This window comes from Fusarium oxysporum, chromosome I, assembly GCF_013085055.1.
Source record: "Fusarium oxysporum Fo47 chromosome I, complete sequence".
Classification (NCBI taxonomy): Eukaryota; Fungi; Ascomycota; class Sordariomycetes; order Hypocreales; family Nectriaceae; genus Fusarium; species Fusarium oxysporum.
Window position 1 is genome coordinate 5060992 of NC_072840.1, and position 20587 is coordinate 5081578.

At 49.1% G+C, this 20587-nt stretch overlaps 9 protein-coding genes across 9 annotated transcripts; 5 read left to right on the forward strand and 4 right to left on the reverse strand.

Moving 5' to 3' along the window:
• Positions 1-368: 368 nt before the first annotated feature.
• On the forward strand, positions 369-2109 carry FOBCDRAFT_8083 (uncharacterized protein). Its single transcript, XM_031194416.3, has 2 exons — positions 369-649; positions 716-2109. The coding sequence occupies exons 1-2, from the start codon at positions 529-531 to the stop codon at positions 1858-1860; spliced, it is 1266 nt and encodes a 421-aa protein (XP_031029154.1). The 5' UTR covers positions 369-528; the 3' UTR covers positions 1861-2109.
• On the forward strand, positions 2110-3258 carry FOBCDRAFT_8084 (uncharacterized protein). The gene has a single exon (XM_031194417.3). It carries the CDS (start codon positions 2359-2361, stop codon positions 3187-3189), a length of 831 nt encoding a protein of 276 aa, XP_031029155.2. The 5' UTR covers positions 2110-2358; the 3' UTR covers positions 3190-3258.
• A 493-nt stretch (positions 3259-3751) lies between these two features.
• FOBCDRAFT_213077 (Smg-4/UPF3 family-domain-containing protein) lies at positions 3752-6637 on the reverse strand. Its single transcript, XM_031194418.3, has 4 exons — positions 6297-6637; positions 6165-6245; positions 5919-6109; positions 3752-5866 (listed from the first exon to the last, which is right to left on the reverse strand). Exons 1-4 carry the CDS (start codon positions 6381-6383, stop codon positions 4231-4233), a joined length of 1995 nt encoding a protein of 664 aa, XP_031029156.2. The 5' UTR covers positions 6384-6637; the 3' UTR covers positions 3752-4230.
• A 150-nt stretch (positions 6638-6787) lies between these two features.
• FOBCDRAFT_213079 (Metallo-dependent phosphatase-like protein) lies at positions 6788-8442 on the forward strand. Its single transcript, XM_059609351.1, has 4 exons — positions 6788-7073; positions 7127-7559; positions 7611-8040; positions 8090-8442. The coding sequence occupies exons 1-4, from the start codon at positions 6923-6925 to the stop codon at positions 8279-8281; spliced, it is 1206 nt and encodes a 401-aa protein (XP_059466618.1). The 5' UTR covers positions 6788-6922; the 3' UTR covers positions 8282-8442.
• Positions 8443-8602: 160 nt separating this feature from the next.
• Positions 8603-9863, forward strand: FOBCDRAFT_284516 (S-adenosyl-L-methionine-dependent methyltransferase). The gene has a single exon (XM_059611659.1). It carries the CDS (start codon positions 8610-8612, stop codon positions 9744-9746), a length of 1137 nt encoding a protein of 378 aa, XP_059466619.1. The 5' UTR covers positions 8603-8609; the 3' UTR covers positions 9747-9863.
• FOBCDRAFT_8105 (uncharacterized protein) lies at positions 9864-10703 on the reverse strand. The gene is made up of 2 exons (XM_031194423.3): positions 10454-10703; positions 9864-10392 (listed from the first exon to the last, which is right to left on the reverse strand). Exons 1-2 carry the CDS (start codon positions 10572-10574, stop codon positions 9911-9913), a joined length of 603 nt encoding a protein of 200 aa, XP_031029161.1. The 5' UTR covers positions 10575-10703; the 3' UTR covers positions 9864-9910.
• A 460-nt stretch (positions 10704-11163) lies between these two features.
• FOBCDRAFT_284518 (origin recognition complex, subunit 6) lies at positions 11164-12417 on the forward strand (the record flags this gene model as incomplete). The annotated part of the gene is made up of 2 exons (XM_031194424.3): positions 11164-11404; positions 11451-12417. The coding sequence occupies exons 1-2, from the start codon at positions 11223-11225 to the stop codon at positions 12415-12417; spliced, it is 1149 nt and encodes a 382-aa protein (XP_031029162.2). The 5' UTR covers positions 11164-11222.
• Positions 12418-12530: 113 nt separating this feature from the next.
• Positions 12531-13949, reverse strand: FOBCDRAFT_195593 (uncharacterized protein; the record flags this gene model as incomplete). The annotated part of the gene is made up of 1 exon (XM_031194425.2): positions 12531-13949. The coding sequence occupies one exon, from the start codon at positions 13947-13949 to the stop codon at positions 12531-12533; it is 1419 nt and encodes a 472-aa protein (XP_031029163.2).
• A 1485-nt stretch (positions 13950-15434) lies between these two features.
• FOBCDRAFT_247233 (uncharacterized protein) lies at positions 15435-18106 on the reverse strand (the record flags this gene model as incomplete). The annotated part of the gene is made up of 6 exons (XM_059610796.1): positions 15435-16064; positions 16122-16452; positions 16541-16647; positions 16958-17319; positions 17370-17637; positions 17694-18106. The coding sequence occupies 6 exons, from the start codon at positions 18104-18106 to the stop codon at positions 15608-15610; spliced, it is 1938 nt and encodes a 645-aa protein (XP_059463931.1). The 3' UTR covers positions 15435-15607.
• Positions 18107-20587: the final 2481 nt, after the last annotated feature.

The following is a 20587-nucleotide window of genomic DNA, read 5'->3' on the forward strand; positions in this document are numbered from 1 at the left end:
GCCGAGTTTGACAAAACCCATATCAACCCGAATATTCTACTTTTTCCCTCTTCTGCCTGCACCTGAACTTACTTCTCTTTTCACCACACACAGGTTTATTCCGACCTTTTCTCTCGCATATTCTATTCTACTCTGTACTGTGCTACAGAAAGGATATCTATCTATTGTCTTTGTTTTACTTGTTGGTAAAGCAATAGTTAACAACTAACTTGAGTTTACACCTCAACTCATCTCTCTTAACTCGACGTCACTTTTTTGCCTCTGTGGCCCCTCGCGCTCCCGCTCCCGTTCCCGCTATAACCCTTCCAGTAGAGAGCTTCCAGCCAAAAACGCCCGCGCTCTTCTACCCGCCTGCCAGACCAAATTACACCGCTGGTCGTTGGGCAGAGCTGCACCGCAGCGAACAGAGTTAACACCACAAAATAACCACGAACACACATTATCGAGACGACTTTGGCGTCACTTCTCGCCTCTTCTCTATTTCTTCTTTCTTGTTGTTGGCGATCGTAAACAGTCCAAACCGACGCCATGCCTCTCCACCAGCGGACTTCTGCTAGCCCATCTAAGAGGAGCAGCTCCTCTGTTAGGAGCACTGTCTCCGCCAGAAGCACTAACTCTTCTTCCTCCTCCAAATCAAGGGCCTTGACTGGTATGTTCAATGGTCGCCTTTCAAGTTCTCTACCTCAGCCGACTAACTTCACTTTTCCTTTTGTAGTGCAAGACCATGACTACGAATATGAATTCGATATCGAATCCGAGCTGCGCGACGATCTTCAAAAGGCAAACACAGAACTCAACAAGGCCAATGCCGAGAACGACAAATTGAGCGCCCAGAACGACAAGCTCAAGGCCACCATCGAGCAGCTTACCCGCAAGTTGAACGAGTCCAAGACATCACTCGAAGAGACCACCCGGAAGCTTAACGAGTCTACAATCTCGTGCCGTGAGCTCAAGGCTCAGATCGAGGGTGTACGCTCTGAGGCTGATGTCCTACGAGAGGACAACCGCCGTCTAAACACCGACTTCGAGGAACTCAAGGGCGATAAGCGCCGCCTGAACAATGAGTGTGAGGAACTCAAAGAGGAGAAGGAGGCCCTGAAGGAGGAGAATGAGCGCGTCAAGTTCGAGCACCATGATCTTGAGCAGCGCTTCATCGGTCTCCAGGCCAAGCATGAGAACCTGACCATGCGCCACAATGCTGTAAGCAGCCAAGCTCCCTCGTCTGCCATGACGAGCCCCATGTCCAGCCCAATGCCCAGTCCTCTTCCTGCCCCTCTACAGGAGGGCCGTAAGAACCCTTCCCGTCCTTCCAGCAAGGCTTCTAGCAAGGCCTCTAGCAAGGTTTCTACCAAGTCTTCCAGCAAGCGAGAGCCTCGCGAGGACCGCCACCGTGAGCAGGAGGATCGTCACCAGTCTGAACGGGAGGAGAGCTCTCGTGAGGAACACACTCGTGAGAGACGTCACCGGGAGGATCGCGAGCGCCGCGACCGCGACCGTGAGGATCGAGGACGCCCCCAGCGCAGCGAAAAGCCAAAGGACAAGGAAAGATTTGAGGCCAAGGAACGCTTGTCGAAGCGGTTTGATGAGCGCCCTGCCGTGGCACCTCGTCAGACCAGCTTCATCGAGCCATGGGGTCCCGGAGGTTGGTCTCCTCGTTATGATGCCCCCCCAAGCGACTTTGACGCTTACGGCCATATGGCAACAGGACGCAAGGCCGCCAGTGTTGTGTCTAGCGGGGCTTATTCCAATGTCCCTCGCACGACCAGCATTGTCAATGGTCACTTCAGCAGCGACAGCAGCGCATACGATGATGAGCGGTATGAGGATGGTTCTTACCATGCCTACCCCATCCCCAACTAATCATTCTTTTGGCTTGTTTGATCTCCCGTTCTCAAGGTTACCTGGTCTCTGACTGGATGCCACCAAAGAGAATGGGCCACAGGTCAAAACAGGATGCCCATGGGGATCGTCATGATTCACATGAGCACACTCCCTCCTCGAGACGCCCTCGAGGAGTGAGATCCTAGTAGGTAGGGCTTAACACCAAGCTCCACCTCTTGTCTCTTCCAATTGTTACCGATGATCGGATTCTGGCCAGTCACCTTCCTATTATGACTCAATTCCAACAGCGAGTTGTTCCAGGCCTAGTCTACTAATGTGTCGCCTCTCCCCCGCATGGAATATGGTTACCGACGCCGGCCAAGATATTTAAGCTCCCCACAGGATTATCCAATCCCACTCGCAGCATCCCAACTTAGACTTGCATTTATTTTTCCGTTGGTTTTTGCAGCTATACACAGACCCCAATCGAGTTGATTGGGATCTCTGCTTTTCATACATACGTTTTACAGCATCGCCATGAAGCTTTACCCTTCCATTCCCGATGACCTCGCCGCCTGGGTGCAGCAGCAACCTGTATTCTTCACAGGCTCTGCTCCTACTCATGGCTCTCATATCAATGTCTCTCCCAAAGGCCTTTCAGACTCGCACTTCGCTATCCTAGGACCCAACCAGTGTGCCTATATCGACCGCACTGGTTCCGGATGTGAGACTATTGCCCATTCATACGATAATGGCCGCCTGTGTTTGATGTTTATGAGTTTCGGTCCCGCCCCTCGGATTGCCCGCTTCTTCTGCCGGTCCAGGATTGTCGAATGGGATGACCCAGCTTTCCCAGATCTGGTCCGTCGTATCTCCAAGGGAAAGCGTTCTACATTTCATGGCGCCAGAGCCATCATTCTGGCTGATGTGTTTGAAGCCCAGACAAGCTGTGGCTTCGGTGTTCCCCGGGTGAAGAGGGGTATATATGCACCTGATGAGACCTCTGAGAAGAATTTGTCCCTTGAACAAGTCCTTCGCGAGGGTGTGGATGGTAAAGTGAATGAGCTGGCTGTGTTTGAGGAGAGGCCTACCATGGATATGTGGGTGGCAAAGCGAGTTGAAAACAATACGTTGTTGGATTATCATAAGGAAACCAACGTGCTGAGCATGGATGGTTTGCCTGGACTCAGAGCTGCTCGTCGGAGCGTGGGGGAGACGTTATGGTTTACGGATGCAAAGGCGCATGCAAGGAAGGTTTTTGCTCAAAGCGAAGCGATTGCAGTTGGATTTGTTCTAGCATTGTTGTTGTACGTTGTCATGGTTTCAGTTGGGGCGATTTCAGCGTCATGGCCAAGGATTCAGGCTTGAATGGATATAGGAACGGCGCAATTTTCGGTTTTGGGATACCAAAAAGTACAGTGTTGTTTGGCTTTCAAAAATGGTGTTCCCTCGAAGGGATTGGATTTCTTTACTTTTTTCTTTTTCTTCTTGTTCTTATTTTCTTTTCTAGATACACATTTTCGTTTTTGTTGTTGCCATACCAGATAGATTTGTAACGCGTTTACTACAGGATGCAGGTCCAACAGCCTGTGTAGGAACGATACCACCCATGTTAGGATAGTTTATTAGTATTAGTAGCACTAGAGTCTTTGATTTGAATGTTCTTTTAAAACACTTGCTTCCTCTTCTGCCTCTGTGAATATGAATTGAATGTCTGGTTTTCCCCTCACTTTCTTGACGCCTCGTGAGTCATAATGGACTCTCCGCACTTGATTCAGGGGTTACGGTCTTATGTACGCCATGACCAACTAGATGACGGCATTCACCAAAGAGGTTCTTGCGGGATTTATCTGATACTATGGTAATGATCGAGACCTTTTCTTGGTTCATGCATTGTTCGGGAGACGGGTATTGGGAAAGCTCATGAAGCATCCGCATGTGCCTGTTGACTTTCTACCCTAAGGCCACGCCGCATATCTAACCACATACTCAATGTAATCACTTATCAACACGAACTGTAGACGCAAAAGTCATATTGCTGCTTCGATATCTGAACCTAGCATAATCACCCCCTTCCTCGCTATGCCACCTGTCGCTTCCTCAAACGCCACTTCCGTTGGAGTAATTGTCTATCAAAAGATCGACTCTGCATTGGATTCGTAGCATGCGCACGCAAGGCAAAGGCACAAAGACTATAAATCAGCCGTGCTCTTATCCGCTTGCAATGGTTCAGGTGCTCTGGTACCCGCCTCCTGGCTGCGTAGTGTCCATGCTTTGAGATAAGTTGGACGTATTAAGCAACTACTGGATTGCACATTGGGCTCATAGCAGCGGCACAACGGCACAGATCAGGCTGCTCGCTAGAGGGGTAAGATGTTGGAGAAAAGTCCGAAAAACATCTCTTTACACTCAGCCGCCAGCGTTGGCTGGAGCTGGAGGAGGAGGAGGAGCAGTCCCTTGATTATTAGGACCAGAATCCTTTACCTTATTACCTCCACCTCGTCCACGTCGACCACGACCAGATGCCTTTTCCGGCGCAGCAGATCCAGCAACTGGGGCTGGTGCTGTCGTCGCCGCGTTTGCATTCGTGCTGGCAGGCTTCTTGTCCTTGCGCTCCAAAACTTGCACAGTGCCCTGTGCAACAGGGATAGGGCTGGCTGTAACAGCCTTCACAAGACCCTCGTGTTCAGCAAAGTCAACATAAGCAAACCCCTTGCGCTTGTCAATTTCAACAAAGGTAATTGTCCCAAAAGCTGAGAGCGTTTGTTTAAGTAACGCCTCAGTAACACCTTGAGAGGGGTTGGCATGCTTGACAAAGCCACGAGTAGCGTCAGGAGAAACAGTCGGGGGTTTCTTCTGGGCATTAGACCCTTTATTGGGTCCGCCTTTGGAACCACCGGCTGCATTGTCTGCTTTCGATCTCCCTCCCTGTGCGGCCGGTACTTGCGTTGTGGTATTCGCTGGCTTCGCCGGTGGGTTGGATTCAGCATCAGTAGCCTTTTTCTTGAGGAGCACAATTGGAGGGTTGGGAGCTGGTTGACTCGATGTGCTCTCCTTAACTCTCTCCTTCTCTTTGCTGTTTTCCTTGCCCTTCTCCTTTTGATTGCTCTTCTCAGCATTCTTTCCGCCTCGAGTTCTGCGGTTTGATTGCTGCTGTTTGTTGGCATTTGCAGCACCTCGTCCCTTCGGTTCTGGTGCTTCGGCCTCGGCTGATTTTACAGGCGTAGATGGGCTTTCAGAAGCACTGGCCTTTGCTTCGGCAGTAGATGTGCTCTCCTTTTCTGGTGTCTTTGCATCTGCTTCTGCTTTGGCAGCGTCTTGACGTGCCTTTCTATGCGCACTTCCGGGACTGAGACCAAGATCTCGCTGAAGGATCCTTGCTGCAGCCAAAATTCCCGCACGTCGGCTCTTGGGTGCAGTTTCCTGGGCGCTGGAGTCATTGGGCTGGCTTTTAGCATTGGTCTTCGAGGTCTCCGCATTCGGCTCAGAAGTCGCCTTCTTGGTGAGGATCTTGACGGTTTCCTTAGGGGTCTTTTCGCCTTTTTCGGCCTTGGACTCTTTGCCCTTCTTCTTACCCGAGTCTTCGTCCTTGGACGAGTTCTTCCCCTTAGCGCTCCTAGAATCCTGTCCATGTTTGGAATTTTTAGAGGATGAGCTCTCCTTGGCTTTGTTTGCCTTCTTCTCCTTGAGGTACTCGATGAGTGGCGTAGTGGTGACTTTAGTCTCCACCTTACCAAGGTCGTCGCCCTCTTCTCCTTCGACGGTTTCTTTTGGCGGTGCTGGGTTCGCTAGTTCCTCCAAGAAAGCCATGAATTCAGGATCCTGATCGATTGTTCCCTGTCGAGCATCGGTGCGCTTCTTATTGCTTGGGACCTTCTTGTAAATGGCAAACTCAACTGAAGGAGGACCAATCAAAGAAGGGCTATTAGAAGATGCCTTCGCATCCTCCCAGACAGCGGTTCGCACAGCATCGCTCAGAGGCAAGATATCATCCTTTTTCATAACATGAACGTAGGCGCGACCAGGCCGAGAAGGTTTCGAGGGGCTTTGAATGGTGTTAGTAATATAAAACTCGGTTGCAATGTTCAGTGCCATACTCAGTGGAAATCTTTCCTCCAGCGAAGGAAAACCAGTCAACCTTGCCCTTACCCAACTCCCACTCACTTCCAAGAATTGATACAAATTCTGCCTGGGTCATTCCAGGAGGTAGACGACGTATCACGAGCTTTTCACCCTCATTATGAGCCTTGGTTTTGGTGGGTTTTGGAGTTTCGCTTTCATTCGCATGCTTTCATCATAGTTAGTCAGAGTGTTGTCGTTTCTCGCGAGTCTCGTGATGTCACCTTATTGGCCTCGGTAGATCTTGCATTAGAGCCTCTCCCTCTAGCTTTTCCATGAGAACTGTTCTCGTGTGACCCCTTTCCCTGAAACAGGTCAGATATCTATGTCCCTTACTCCCGAACGTCACTAATCACCTTTGTTGGTTCTGAGGTCTGATTTGATGATGTCTGAGGACCTCCGTTTGCCCGTCGAGACAGGACTTGTGGTGCTTGAGATGACATCTCGCATACCGCAAATACCTTGGGTTGTGACTGATGATACCGTTATGTTGATCGATATGGCGAAAGGCTCAAGTGAGCACTGTAAGGCTTGATGAGTCGCGGCCTCGCTGCCCCGCCAGTGGCAGTGGGGCGATATTGGAGAGATATGCGATTATCCACCGAATGATGAATTCCTCACGTGTAATCTCGATTATAAGTTCGTACGGTCTTTTAAAGATAAAAGGGAATCTTCAAGTTAGTAAAAGAGGAATCTTGAAGTGGGTAAGAATTATTTATGAGATTAACCAAAACAGCAGGTGAATATCTTGTCCAAAGTTTCTCTCTCTGGTCATGGCCGAAGAATTCCCGGCGTTTCACTATCGCACCCCTCCATAGCAAGGCAAGCAGGCCTAAGCATAAGCCCCACCCCATTCGCCGCATGTGTACCAGTACTACGACCAACACCTCACATATCGCAGGACAGGCTTAGCTGGGCTGGCATATCTCTCCCCGCCATCATACTCCCACATAGACCCTTCATTGAAGGGGCATGCTAGATCATGGCTTCAGGCGTACCTCGACCGGGCCCTGCGAACCTGGGGCCCAATGCCGGCCTTGATGAGTGGCTAGAGGAGGCCAAACAATGTCATTACTTGCCTGAGCGCGCTATGAAGGAGTTGTGCGAGAAGGTCAAGGAGATTTTGATGGAAGGTGAAGACCGCCAGACTCAGATGCACCGCTGACCTGCTGACTCGGTACCTCAGAATCCAACATTCAGCCAGTCTGCACCCCCGTCACTGTGTGCGGCGACATTCATGGCCAGTTTTACGACCTTCTAGAGCTCTTCCGGGTATCTGGCGGTATGCCAGGCGAGTCCAACGTGCAGGCGCCGAAGACATCTACCACCGTCATTACCTCGGACGACATCGAGCCGCCAACAGAGATCACAAACCCCAAGTTGAGGAAGAAGATAAAGTCTTCGGGCGAGAATGCAACATCCAGCGGCGCGGAGGAGACCGAGGCAGTCGAGGCAGAGGAGGATCCTGATTCCACAATGGCGGACCAGACCGAATCTGGCGTCACAGTGAACAAGTCAAGTCAAAGTGCCGATACTCGATACATTTTCCTGGGAGATTTCGTGGATCGAGGTTACTTCAGTCTGGAGACATTCACATTACTAATGTGCCTGAAGGCGAAGTAAGCACCCTCTGGTGCTGGTCGCGTGTCTTGGCTAACCATATTCCACAGATACCCTGACAGAATAGTGCTTGTTCGTGGTAACCACGAGTCTCGACAAATTACCCAGGTGTATGGATTCTACGAAGAGTGTCAGCAAAAGTACGGCAACGCCTCTGTTTGGAAGGCCTGCTGTCATGTGTTCGATTTCCTCGTCCTTGCCGCCATCATCGACGGTGAGATTCTCTGCGTCCACGGTGGTTTGAGTCCTGAGATTAGGACGATTGATCAAATCCGAGTTGTTGCCCGTGCGCAAGAGATTCCCCACGAGGGCGCGTTCTGTGACTTGGTGTGGTCAGATCCAGAAGATGTCGAAACGTGGGCTATCAGCCCTCGTGGCGCTGGGTGGCTATTCGGAGACAAAGTCGCTACTGAATTCAATCATGTCAACGGTTTGAAATTGATTGCTCGAGCCCATCAGCTCGTTAACGAGGGTTACAAGGTATTTAGCGTCCTTCTGTCTCGACAAGGGTTATACTAACGATCATCAGTATCATTTCCCAGAGAACTCGGTAGTGACTGTCTGGTCGGCACCTAACTACTGCTACCGCTGTGGTAATGTTGCTTCTATCATGGCTGTGGATAAGGACTTGAACCCTAGGTTTAGCATTTTCTCTGCCGTTCCTGACGATCAGAGGCATGTCCCGGCAAACAGAAGGGGACCTGGTGATTACTTCCTGTGATGAAGAATGGTGTACGCATAACGGACTTAATGGCATATGTTGCATGTAGAATAGCATAGGGTCAAAATACCCATGGTCCATCGGTGATTTTTAGTGGGAATGCAAATGGATGGTTATGGGTTGGGTAGAGTTGATATCTCAATTACGAGCAAGTATGATCACTTCATTTATTACATTTGTGACGTTGGCGATGTTTCTTGGCTGTTTTAGTAAACAGGGAGTTTAATCTATCGAATGGTTCCCCGTATGACATCGTCAACTCTGTTTTGGTATAAGTTATCTGAACCCTTCTCGGTGGATCACTCACCAAAATCCACCTCCCACCAATATGCCAAAACCAAAGGGCTCAAAAAGCAATCCAATACAAAATGCCATCAACGAATGGATTGGCTCAGGCCAAGCTTCCAAAACAGAAACGGATCAAGAATGGAATGCCCAACTCTTAAACAGCGCACCCAAGCGCTTTACCATCTATGAACCAATGGTCTTGCTGCCCACAGGAAGCTTCACATCCTTACCCTGGACAACCACATTACAAGACGCCGGCCCAGATTCATGCCAACAACTTTGGTCCCAGATCCTAGCACAACTGTCGACACAGGCAAAGGAGCCATTGACTCATCTCGCCGTGAATGAAGGCATCCCTCTACACAAGGCAGGTGAGGAGGCGGATGAGAATGTGAGAAGAAGCCCAAGTGGGCTGCGCACTCTCTGCGGAGATTTTGGGTCCTCAGATGCCTCAGCGGATGAACCTTCCGAAGAAGATTTTGAAAACACTTTATGGGTTTCGACGAAGCAAAATGGGATATTCCAAACCTGGGCACCCAGCTGGACAATGTTTAGCCGGGGAAATGTCAAAGAGAAAGCAAGACTGTTAGATATGGGAAACAAGACACTTCAGGGCTCATGGGCGGTTGACCTCTATGCTGGAATCGGCTACTTTGTTTTCTCATATGCTCGACTTGGCATGAGAGTCTTATGCTGGGAGATCAATCCATGGAGTGTCGAAGGTCTACGACGTGGCGCAAAAGCAAATCGATGGAGCGTTCGAATTGTCCAAGGTGAAGACTTGGCCCTACCAAACGAAGACATCGTAAACGGAGGAGAGCAGATTATTGTGTTCCTGGAGAGCAATGAGAAAGCTCTACAGAGGATACAGTCGCTACAGGGTAATGGCATGGCACAAGACATACGGCACATCAACTGTGGTTTCCTACCAACAAGCGAACCAACTTGGAGAGACACATGGGATATTTCCTCTCCAGCCAGTGAGACATGGCTTCATCTTCACGAAAACGTTGGCGCAAACGACACAGAAACAAGACGCCAGGAGATACAGCGCAAACTCGACGACTGGAGCCAAGGAACAGATCGGGCAGCCAAGGCCGAGCATATCGAGCTTGTCAAGACATTCGCACCAGGCGTCTGGCACTGCGTCTTTGACGTTCATGTTTACAAGATCTAGCTATATCGTGTATCATGCTTATTATCCCAATAATATCGAGTACATAGAATTTCAGTTTCATCCATCATGATGTCATGCGCCCCTATCACACACACCCCGAGTCCCTGCCCCAGTCATGGTATTCTAGGTAAAGTAAAATACAGTTCGGTATAGCGTTCTATTGTCTATTGTCGCCGGAACTTTTGAGGAATGTTGGCCTCGACGATGGAGAGCTTCTGCATTGCTTCGAGGCGTTCTTGGGCATCCTCCATCTCGTCGTGTTTCTTAAAATGCTCAATGTCTTCGGGATGCGTCAGGTCCTCGAGCTTGGTGTTGTCGTCGTGGTACTTCTCCCAATGGTGGATCTCATACTCATACTCGTCATCGCCGTGGTGACCAGGGCCAGTGTTAAGGTCCGGGAGTGTCTTTCCAGACTTGATAAAGTCCATCCACTCCTGGCGACTGACAGAGGAGTCGCCGTCCTTATCGAGAAGACCCAGCAGAACATCGCGGACCTCGTCCTTCTTCTTCTCGGTCATGCCCTTGTTTGATTCGTCGAAGAGACCGTACGTTCGCATCAACTCAGCAGCTTGCCACCAGCCGTCGCTGTTGTAGTCGTGGAGGGTGAAGAAGGAGTCGGCGTCCCAGCCTTGAACATGATGCTCCTCTGGAAGTATAATGTTAGTATAGTCGTGTGGAAATTTGAAGGGAACAACATAGCAACATACCCGCCATATGTTTGGTCATCCAGTCCGCATTGGCATCAACAACGGGCTTCTGCGAGTGAGCGCCGCCATGGGCAAAGACGGTGGTCGCAAAAGCGACACTGAGCAAGACACCGGTGCGCATTGTATTGTAGACCTGACGCGAGAAATACAGAAGAGGAGCAAGAAGTCTAGACTTGTGCGATGCAGTTATAACAAGGCAATTGACGTTGGGAGAAGCCGACTTTAAAGGAGTGAAGTTCCAATCTGAAAGGACCTAGCAACGACTCAAGCGAACGTGGTCCCTACTGATCTGGATTTCGAGGTGGGCTGCCAGGGGTCTCAAAGCGCTGAGCCACTAAAAGCTTATCTCCCAGGTACAACGTTATGGCTGTTGGACAGCCTCAACGCTGAGTATCAATAACCTGGGCTGGATCGTTCTTTGAACCTTGGAGGTATGTAAATTAACTTTTATATTTTCTACGGCCCATCTAGAACAGGCACAACTTTTCTCTAAGATCACTGCCATACCTAAGCTTTAGGTTGGACTGTATTGAATTTCTCTGAATCAATCCCTACAAACTCATCTCCATTCCTTGTCGTTCCGAGGGATCTACAAACAACATTTGGTGGGATTCTAATTAAGCATAGTCCATATCCCGTGATTTGGCGTCAGAAATAAACCTCTGTTTAACGCGTCTCCATATCAACCGCGTTCTCCATCTGAATATTGACTCCTTGCTATCACAAGCCACACCAAACCTGGCGGCTACAAGAACTCCAAATCATCAATATGAGTCGCCAAATTGAGCAAGCGCTGCTCTCATTAATGCCAACATATGGCTCTGATCTACCTCCAGCTCTCGTTGAACTTGCAGGTTCTTTGCTTGCCCAGTCTCGGCATCAAGCAAGTACCCTAAAGGCAGATGAAGAGATTGCTAGAACATATGCTTGCGCAAACATTGCGTGTGATCGGTATGTATTATGAGATCAATATGGGATATAAAGCTGACAATAGCAGCCTAAAAATCACTCTTGATCTTCCGCCTATCGAACCAAGACCGCCAATTCCTCCTCGTATCTACAAGCGTCTCTACACTCATCTTGATAACATTCTGCGCGGCAACTCAACTCCTACAAGAGCTACTCCAGGACGAACAAGAACACCAGGTTCAAAATTCCGTGATGCCGATAACTCACCCGCCTCTGGCTCACGACCACTACCATCAAGAGCAACACCAACAAAAGAACAAAGTTTAGCGCAGTTCAGGACACCAACAAAGGGGGCTACTGGTACACCGACAAAATCTACTCGCAAGAAGGAAGCTTTCGCCGGAGTTAATCTTCATGCATGGATTCAACCTACCACAAGATGGGTATGTGCAGAAACTGACCACAAGAAACTGGCTCCTACGATTTTGGCTGGCATGGAGAACATCATAACACCTGCAGGTCGACGAACAGATGACGAGTGGGTTCTGCAGAATCTCACGGCTTTGTTTGCCGCCATCTACTTTTTCGTAACTATGCGGGTCAAAGCTCTTGCTTCTGGCGAAGGTATTGACAGGGAAGGATATGTCCCTCTTCGAAAAGAGATCCTTGCTCTACTTGCCAGAGCACGAAATGAAGTTATAGTTAAGGATCTGGCGGAGGAGGATGCTTGGGAAGGTTGGTCGACCGTCAAGTCCAAGGATTTCGACGATGCGGTTGCTAAAGTCAACGAACGAGCATGGCTCACGGGTGACTGGTATCAAGGAATCGCAGATGTCGTCAAGCTGTCCCAAAGAAGCCACCTCGAGGACGTCGAGATGCAGGATGAGGAGACGATCCCAAAGATGCAAATCAAAAAGGCAGACACCATGTTTCAAGACAAGTACGACTTTCTCAGCGAGGCGAAACGGACAAAGTACATGCACTGGAAGGAAGATATGTTCGCCAAAATTGCTCTATCGACAACCCAAGGTGCTGCCATGGAGGTAGATACATAGCGAAGTGCTAAGCCCTGCTTTTCACCCAAGAATTATAGGAATACGAATTATTCTCTTCATTTCCTAAACATAGAAGATCCATCAAAATCATTGTCTACTCAACATGAATCCGTTTACTGAGAAGATCGAGCTCGCTTCTGGAAGCCTCCGTTCTGGCCATCGCCACCACTGAAGCCTTGGCCGGGGCCAGCAACGAAGGTTGGGATAGCACCTCCAGGCTGGCTTCCGCTGCCGCTACCGGCTCCTGGGGTCTGAACGGGAGTCTCAGGGACATCGGGGGTGTTGTTGTTACCGCCACCCAGGCCAGCACCGGGAGTAGGGGTAGCGACGGGACCGTTACCACCGCCGAAACCGTTACCAGGTCCAGCGACGAAGGTGGGAATGACACCGCTGGGCTGAGTCTGATCACCGCCAGGGAGGTTGCCGTTTCCACTGCCAGGTTGAGTGAGGTCACCTCCGGGTGAGCTTCCACTGCCGGGTGTCTGGACGGGAGTGTCAGGGCTGCCAGAGTTGCCCCCCTCACCGAAACCACTGCCAGGTCCAGCGACAAAAGTAGGAATGGTACCACTGGGCTGGCTTCCGCCTAGGCCACCGCCAGGCTGGTTTCCGCTGCCAGGAGTCTGAATGGGAGCGCTAGGGGTGCCAGGGCTGTTACCCTCACCGAAACCGTTTCCTGGTCCAGCAACGAAAGTAGGGATGACGCCGCTGGGAGCAGTGCCTGGGCCCTCGAGTCCACTGCCTGGGGTAGGGACAAGAGTGGGAGCGACAGGAGCCTCAGTGGCATCGCCGTTTCCTCCATTTCCACCGCTTCCTCCGTTACCACCATTGCCTCCCTCGCCGAAACCGTTACCAGGTCCGGCAACGAAAGTAGGGATGGCACCGCTCGGCTGGCTTCCACTGAGGCCGTCACCGTTTCCACCCTCAGAGTTACCACTGCCTCCAGGGGTCGAAGGTGAGTCTTGGTTGCGAGATCGACCACGGCCTCGGAAGCCACTGGATGCACCTTGTACACCACCGGTGCCCGGAGTTTGAATAGGAGCAGGGACAGAAGCATCACCGCCGGTGTTGCCATCATTTCCTCCAGGCAGACCACCGCTTGGAGTTGCGACGGGGGGAGTGTTGGTGTTACCGCCACCGCCGAAGAAGCCACCTCCGTTACCACCGTTACCTCCGTTACCTCCTCCAAAGAATGGGAGGTTTCCAAGGCCGGGAATGCCACCACCACGGCCGCCACCAAAGAAGCCACCGCCAGTGCCCGGAGTGGTAGCAGGGGCATCGTTACCACTGCCGCTGCCGGGCAAGTTGAAGCCGCTGCCAGGGGTTGGGATGGCATCTCCGTTACCGCCTCCTAGGCTGGGAAGACCAGAAGGAATGAGGCCAGAGCCACCACTGGGAAGGACAGTAGGGAGAACACCGCCGAGACCAGCACCGGGTGTTTGGGCATCGCCGCCGTTGCCAAACTGTGGGCGAGGTCGGGCCATGGCCGGAGAAGAAAGGGCCAAAGCCAAAGTGACAAGGTTAAGGACAGCCATTTTGATCTTGAAAGAAGGATATAATGTACTTGAAGGAAATAAAAAAGAGGGAAAAGATCGTGAAAAGAGACTGACCACAGATGCCTGCAACTGAAAGTCTAGTGATGAAATAAAAGAGCGAGGGAAAGTGGCGATGGAGAGAATCAGAAGCTGAGCAGAAACATCAGAGAAACGGACGTTTATATACAATGTTCCTCGAAACTAAAACATGGGACGGTCGTTAAAGTCTGTCAACTACTCCTATTACCGAACGTAACCCAGAACTCGCGTAGACGTTCCATATTGACGCCAGCAAATCCCAGCTCCGATGGCAAGCTGATGGTTTCAAGATCCAGAGGCTCTGACAAACACAAGCAGGGAGTTGATTAACCACGATTGGATCCCCTGGCGATCTCTGCAAGGGACAAGGGGTAAACTTTTGACTGCATTAGTGGAAAGATCTGATGGATTGAGTTTGCTAGTTTGCAGGAAAAAAAGGCCGATGGATAAGGCTAACAATCTCAAGTTTCGTGTTTAGAGACCTTGTCGATATTCGATATATCGGGGACGTTGTGGGCGTCTAAGTCTTGGCCTCCTTGGCAGTCGATGCTAAAGATGACGCGGCTCACGTTTATCAATCACGTTTTTGGAGAATGTTTCCTTGCCATTACATGGATCGAAGCTCCGTTGCTCAAGGGTTTCTCCGTCGTTGGGTGTTTCAGGATCTTTTAAGGGGGTATTTTGAGCCAGGATTTGGTTTCGACTAGAGTCGTACTCCGAAACTTGAGTCTCCATATTTTTAGTCGACGGACATGTTTAAGTTAAACGAAACGACATATAGATCATACCATCCCTTGAGTTCATGGGGAATTTAGAGATGGGCGTTGGTGGATTATTGCGTTTTGGTGATGGTATGACGGAGAATTCCAGAAGTTTAAAGTTCTCCTGATGGTGTCATTCGGTGATCTTTGTTTGAATCAAGGTTATAGTTATCGGCAGTAATAACGGCATGTGAACAAAGGCAATGATCAGCTTGTGCCTTGAGAACAGTTGGCTCATTGTTGATAGATCTATTGTGTATACAGTGTCCTGAACAGTAAGTATATCAGATTGATGACCTCGAGGCGGAACACGGAGAGAATTGAAAGCGGCGATCACAGCGAGAGAAAAAGCTAGAAAACACGTCAGAATATCGAATAAAGGCAGAATTAGAAATATGATTTGCCCCGAGTTGCCAAACAAACATCACATCTCGCTCGATCATGATGCGATTGGTAGACAGTTCAGTTTCATCGGAGCACTCATCACATCCAAGTAGCTGGATTCGCGGAGGTTACCGCCTGAGCTAAGAGTTGCGTCGATCTTGGGACGAGTTCCGATGTAAACACGTTGCTGTTTAGCGGTTCAACTTGATGAGTTTGATGGGTACAGGGAGTGTGTCTTATGTTCAGATATTGGCTCAATGCAGCAAACATCACGAATCAACACTTAAACACTCAGAGGTAAGGAAGATTAAAGTTGGATACAGAAAGCAATGAGTATAGGAGAAGGCTAGTAAATGATATGAGTATTCGGAAACGCTGTGATATGAGCTGAGCTGAAATGCGAGTGTCTACTCATGAAGCCCAGTGTCGTGGGTGGTATACCAGAGCTGAACTATACCACCCCCTGACAGACAATCAGCCCAGTTTTCCAGGAACAAAGGGGTGACCAGCGCTCAGCCCTCCATCTACTGCCCATGCCTGTCCATTAACATAACTACTCTCATCACTTCCCAAGAAGAGCGCAACACGAGCGATCTCATCAGCATGACCGCCTCTCTTCATAGGGTTCAGCTGTCCAATCTTCTTCTCACTTCCACGAGCCCTCGCGGCTTCGTACACAGGCGCTGTCATGCCGGTCTCAATGAGACCTGGGCAGATAGCGTTCATACGTACGCCTGTTCCAGCGAGCTGGTATGATATCGTCTGGGCGAGAGATACCACGGCTGCTTTGGAGGCTGAGTATGGCGTGGATCCGGCATTTGAGCGAATTCCTGCGACAGACGCTGTACCGATGATACTGCCGCTGGCTTGAGGCTTATCGGCAGAAGTTCGCATCATAGCTGGTGCCGCGTACTTGGCAGCTAGAAAGACACTGCAATATAATTTAGATGATACCGATCCAGTATATAATGTGGAGAAATTCGCATACCTTGACGTGTTGGTGTTGAGTATCGACATAAACTCATCTTTGCTGAAGTCAGAGAACAGCGTGGTTCGACCGACGACTCCAGCATTAGCAAAGAAGACGTCCAAGCGACCGTAGCGTTGGATCGCGTCATCGACTACCTCTTTGACCTTGTCCTCATCTGCGGCATCGAAACGCCTCGTGTGAATTTCCACCTTGGGAAACGCAGCGTTGATCTCCTTCTTATGAGACTCAAGGTGCGTATCGTCAAAGTCGCAGAGATACAATGCTCGGGCACCGCTTTCAGCGTATTGATGCGCTGTAGCACGACCAATACCCAGCGGTGAGTTTGTACCTTTTTCGAGTCAACGATATTCATTCAAGGAGTTCTCGCGTTGCAATACCTGTTATGATGACGACTTTGCCCTCGACACGAAGCTTACTTGATCCCGGAGCTACCTTGTTGATAGGTGGAAGAAGTTGCTTGCCAATGGCATTGATACGACTCTGCGCCTTGTCAGACATGGCGTGAGTGTGTTTACTTGCAACTCTGGTATTTATGTCAAGTAGATTGAGATTACGAAAAAGGCGGGTTTTGATGCTATTAATGTCTTGATCATGGAGCCGAGGCTTGGAATTCCATCTGGGGTATGCCCCTTTTGGGTAAGAAGCTTCCCCGGCTAAAGTGGAGTCATGAGGGGAGTCCACCCCGGAGCCGAGGCTCGGGGAATCTATTCAAGTCTTCCGGACTTTCTTCCGCTGAGTCACGTGTACCCTACATATATTCTTATACAATCGTTCACTACTCATACTGCTTATGAGAATCATACTTCGCTAGTTAATAGTTACACAAAGCCTACTCAACTTCAACAACATCATAAATAGGAACCATCTCCAAAAGGGTCGCCTCCAACATCTCCTTCTGCTCCTGGAGAAACTCCCTCACGGCATCGGGATTGAACTTGATACCCGCAGCTTGCAGCTCGCGAAGCTTCTTGGCGTGTTCTCGAAACCGTATCTCAAGAACGTCTGCTCGGTAGGTGCAGTAGTCATATACAAGTTCTGACTGGTTACTTATGGGTCGAGAACCCGTGAGGACCATCTCGTCCTTGACAAAGGGAGACTTGGGACGGAATGCTGTGATGAAGGAGATGCGTTCCTTGCCGATGGCCTTGAGTGCGGCGTGTTGGACGTAGCGACCTTGAAGAATCACTGCAGTGCCCTAAAATACTATTAGTTTATATGTCTATGTTAGGTCGCCATGTAACTCACCATGGTTGGACCGCGAACTTTCAGAACTTCGCCATCACCTTTGAGGACTGCAGTTTCACCACCCTTCATATCAGAGCAGTCTGAAAGCATTATAACACAGACAAACGGAAAGCTATCATAGTGCCAAGAAAAGCCAACGTTGTCGCTAGCTCCCTTCTTCTCGTCTTCGCCATCGCTGAAGAGCAGGTTGCAATGACCGATCTCATACTCAAATGCCTGAACTAGATCAATACCAGCGACTTTTGAAACAGCTTGCTGAACTTCGGGACTCTTCCAAAGAGCGTGAGCAAAGGGTGCTTGTCTATAAGATGTTAGCTAAATAACCTATCATTATTGTGTGGAGTGATGAACTTTTGAGTATATCCTCGAATCTGGTTCTTCGTAAAAGTCGAAGCATACTGGCACGTTCTAAGAACATCTTCGCTGAGTAGTTCACGTCGGACTTGCTTGACGGCAGCTTCAGTGAAAAGAGAGAAAGGGTCGGAGGCAGCGATGGGAGAGACGCCCTGGTTCTCGTATCCCCATTCCTTCATGGTGTAAGTCCGCTTGGGAAACTCGAAGTTGACGTGCTTCTTGGCGTCGAACTCTTCAATGGATGTAGCTTGAGCTGTTTCGATGACATCTTGTGGGATCTTGTTGGCAGGTCGGAAGGGAGCTTTGTTGGTTGGACCGATAACGAAGGGGGCTGGCTTGCGGAGTGGGAGGGCAGTAGGTGTGTCGTAGATTACTGAAGGCATCTTGACTAAGACGTATCGAGATTTGATACCCGACTCCTGTACGGAAGAAGTCCAAAGTTGAGGTGAGTGTATGTATCAGTTCTGAATTGTAGAGCTCAAGATAAGAAGGGCAAGACATAGATGAACTCCGGTGTTTTATATCTAAGACGCTCCTGTCCAACCTATGGTAGACTACAGTGGATTGCCCAATCAAAAGGATGGCTTGCTATCGCAGATGCCTCGTTGAGGGGAAGGGTGTATATCGAGCCATCATTCTTCGGTCAAATGATCATGAACTTCATTAGTCTATACCAAATACCGATGCAAGAGGGAGGAAGAAGCATGTCAATAGTCAAAACAATTGCCAAAAATAGACTGAAGCCTCGGATCCCAACCTTCTAGCGTTTCTATCACCTGGGGTTCATGCTTCTCTTGCATCGCCTTGTCAAGTTTGGTGATAGTTCGGTTCAACTGGTGTGTAGGTCGGATATAGTTCCCGCAGCAAGGAAACCTGGTATACGTTTGAAGTTAGATAACGATAGAAGCGATATGTAACATGAGGTTCAGAGGTACAAGACTTCAGTTGGGTAGATAGTATATGTCAGGAGCGGAGAGTTAGCTCTTTAACATAGGATCTACCCACTATGAGATGGAACAGCTATTGTCAAAAACACGATGAATATGAGATAAGAAGCAAGAGAAAAAAAAAAGAACGAACCAACTATCCATTGCTTCAAAATAGACTCTGTGGCGGTTGTCCAGAAGATCTCTTACAGGTCACCCCCCATCGTCCACAAACACTCGATCACCATTGTGTAGTTACAGTAGTCTGGTATAGTCCTAGCTAGATGAATTAAACCCAGATCCTAAGGGGCAATGGCTTTGCCTCTGTATACCAGGCGTTAATAACACACCCCCGACCTTTATCAGTATGATACTCATGTTAAGATTATGTACTATCGTGTTTCTTGACAACATTCAACTGTATATGTTTACGGAACGGGGATTATTTATCTATGTAGCTCATGAGTCTTGTAATTTCCTCATCATTTTCCATTGACTTGTATGAGCAATGTCTAGGAGAGTTGGGAGTGTAGATGAGATGAATCCTGGTGTCTAGGCCCAATTCCTGTCTTATCATGATCGTGTGACACCCTATCTCGGTAATATTGTTCCGTAACTACGATTCTCTTCGTTCTATTTATTATTTTAAGTGTTCTTGTCCAAGCTGAGAAGCCTGCCCTCAACAGGTAAGCAAGCATATGCTTTCTACAAACATCGGCACCCTGTACACAATTTCTTCATAGATAACTACATGGCATGGGAAATCACATAGAGACATGATCGATCGTCTTCGAGGCAGTCAGCTATTGTTTTCTCTGGTCATCTGCTACAGTATAAAGTTATCATCAGTATCCTCATGACGCTTCCACTTGTGTGTATCATGTCGATAGCTTCACATCCCGCTCCCCTTCACCCTGATTCTCATGCAAGACTTGTAAAGAGGTTTCCTTGGGAGGAATGGTGTACGGCCGAGGTAGCATCTTGATAGTTGATCCCGAGCTCACTAGCCATCAGACGGTACTCGCTGTATCTAGGCTCGGCTTCTATTCCGATCGGCTCTGAACCCCGAAATGCTATCATGAGCGCAACTGTCGACGAGCCGAATTCAAGTTTTGGGGTGGAGAGGGGAAACTATGTTGGAGAAGAACTCCAACATATTTTATTTCGGGCGCGGTTCCCGACGACATTCAAAGATGACTCAGGAGTTCTTGAGGATCGTCGATACGAAAATGCTACAGTTGGAGAAACGCCCTTTTCCAACGGCATGTTTATTTACCATTTCTTCATTAAACACTATGAAGAGGCATTAACCATAACGGAACCTTGTGGAGTATTGGGTTTGGAATTGGCTCTAGTTAAATATGGCAAGGATATATAAACAGCCTCTCCCAATGAATTATGCATCGCGCCTGAAATGATGATAGCGTCCATGTTATCTGTCAGAGACTCCCATTCCCCTTACTTTTCAATAATACAAGAAATATTTAAACGATAATGCACAATAACGAATCTTCTCCTCCTTGCAGAGCGAGTTCCCGCACTGAATAAAACTCGGCCAGGAACCCGACAATTGCAGTATATAATCAGAATCAGGAAGCTGTCATGCTAATCACTGGGTAGTTTGGCTTCTTTAAGGCTATTTACACTGTCATAATCTTGTAATGAAAGAGTGTCTTAAGCATAGTGATTGTATTGCTTCTGCCATAGAGTTGAAGATGATGTAAAGAGAAGATAACTCAAGGACGAGGAAACACTTGATATCATGGACCTTTAGTCAAGTACTGATCTGAGGTCTCAATATAATCATTTCAAAGATAGTTTCGAAGCTCAATATAGAGTAACCTCCACTAAATAAACACCGGGAAACAAGTGATCGACCTCAACATCCATAGCACTGTACTCATCCCGATAACTTAACCTGGGGTAAATGTGGAGGAT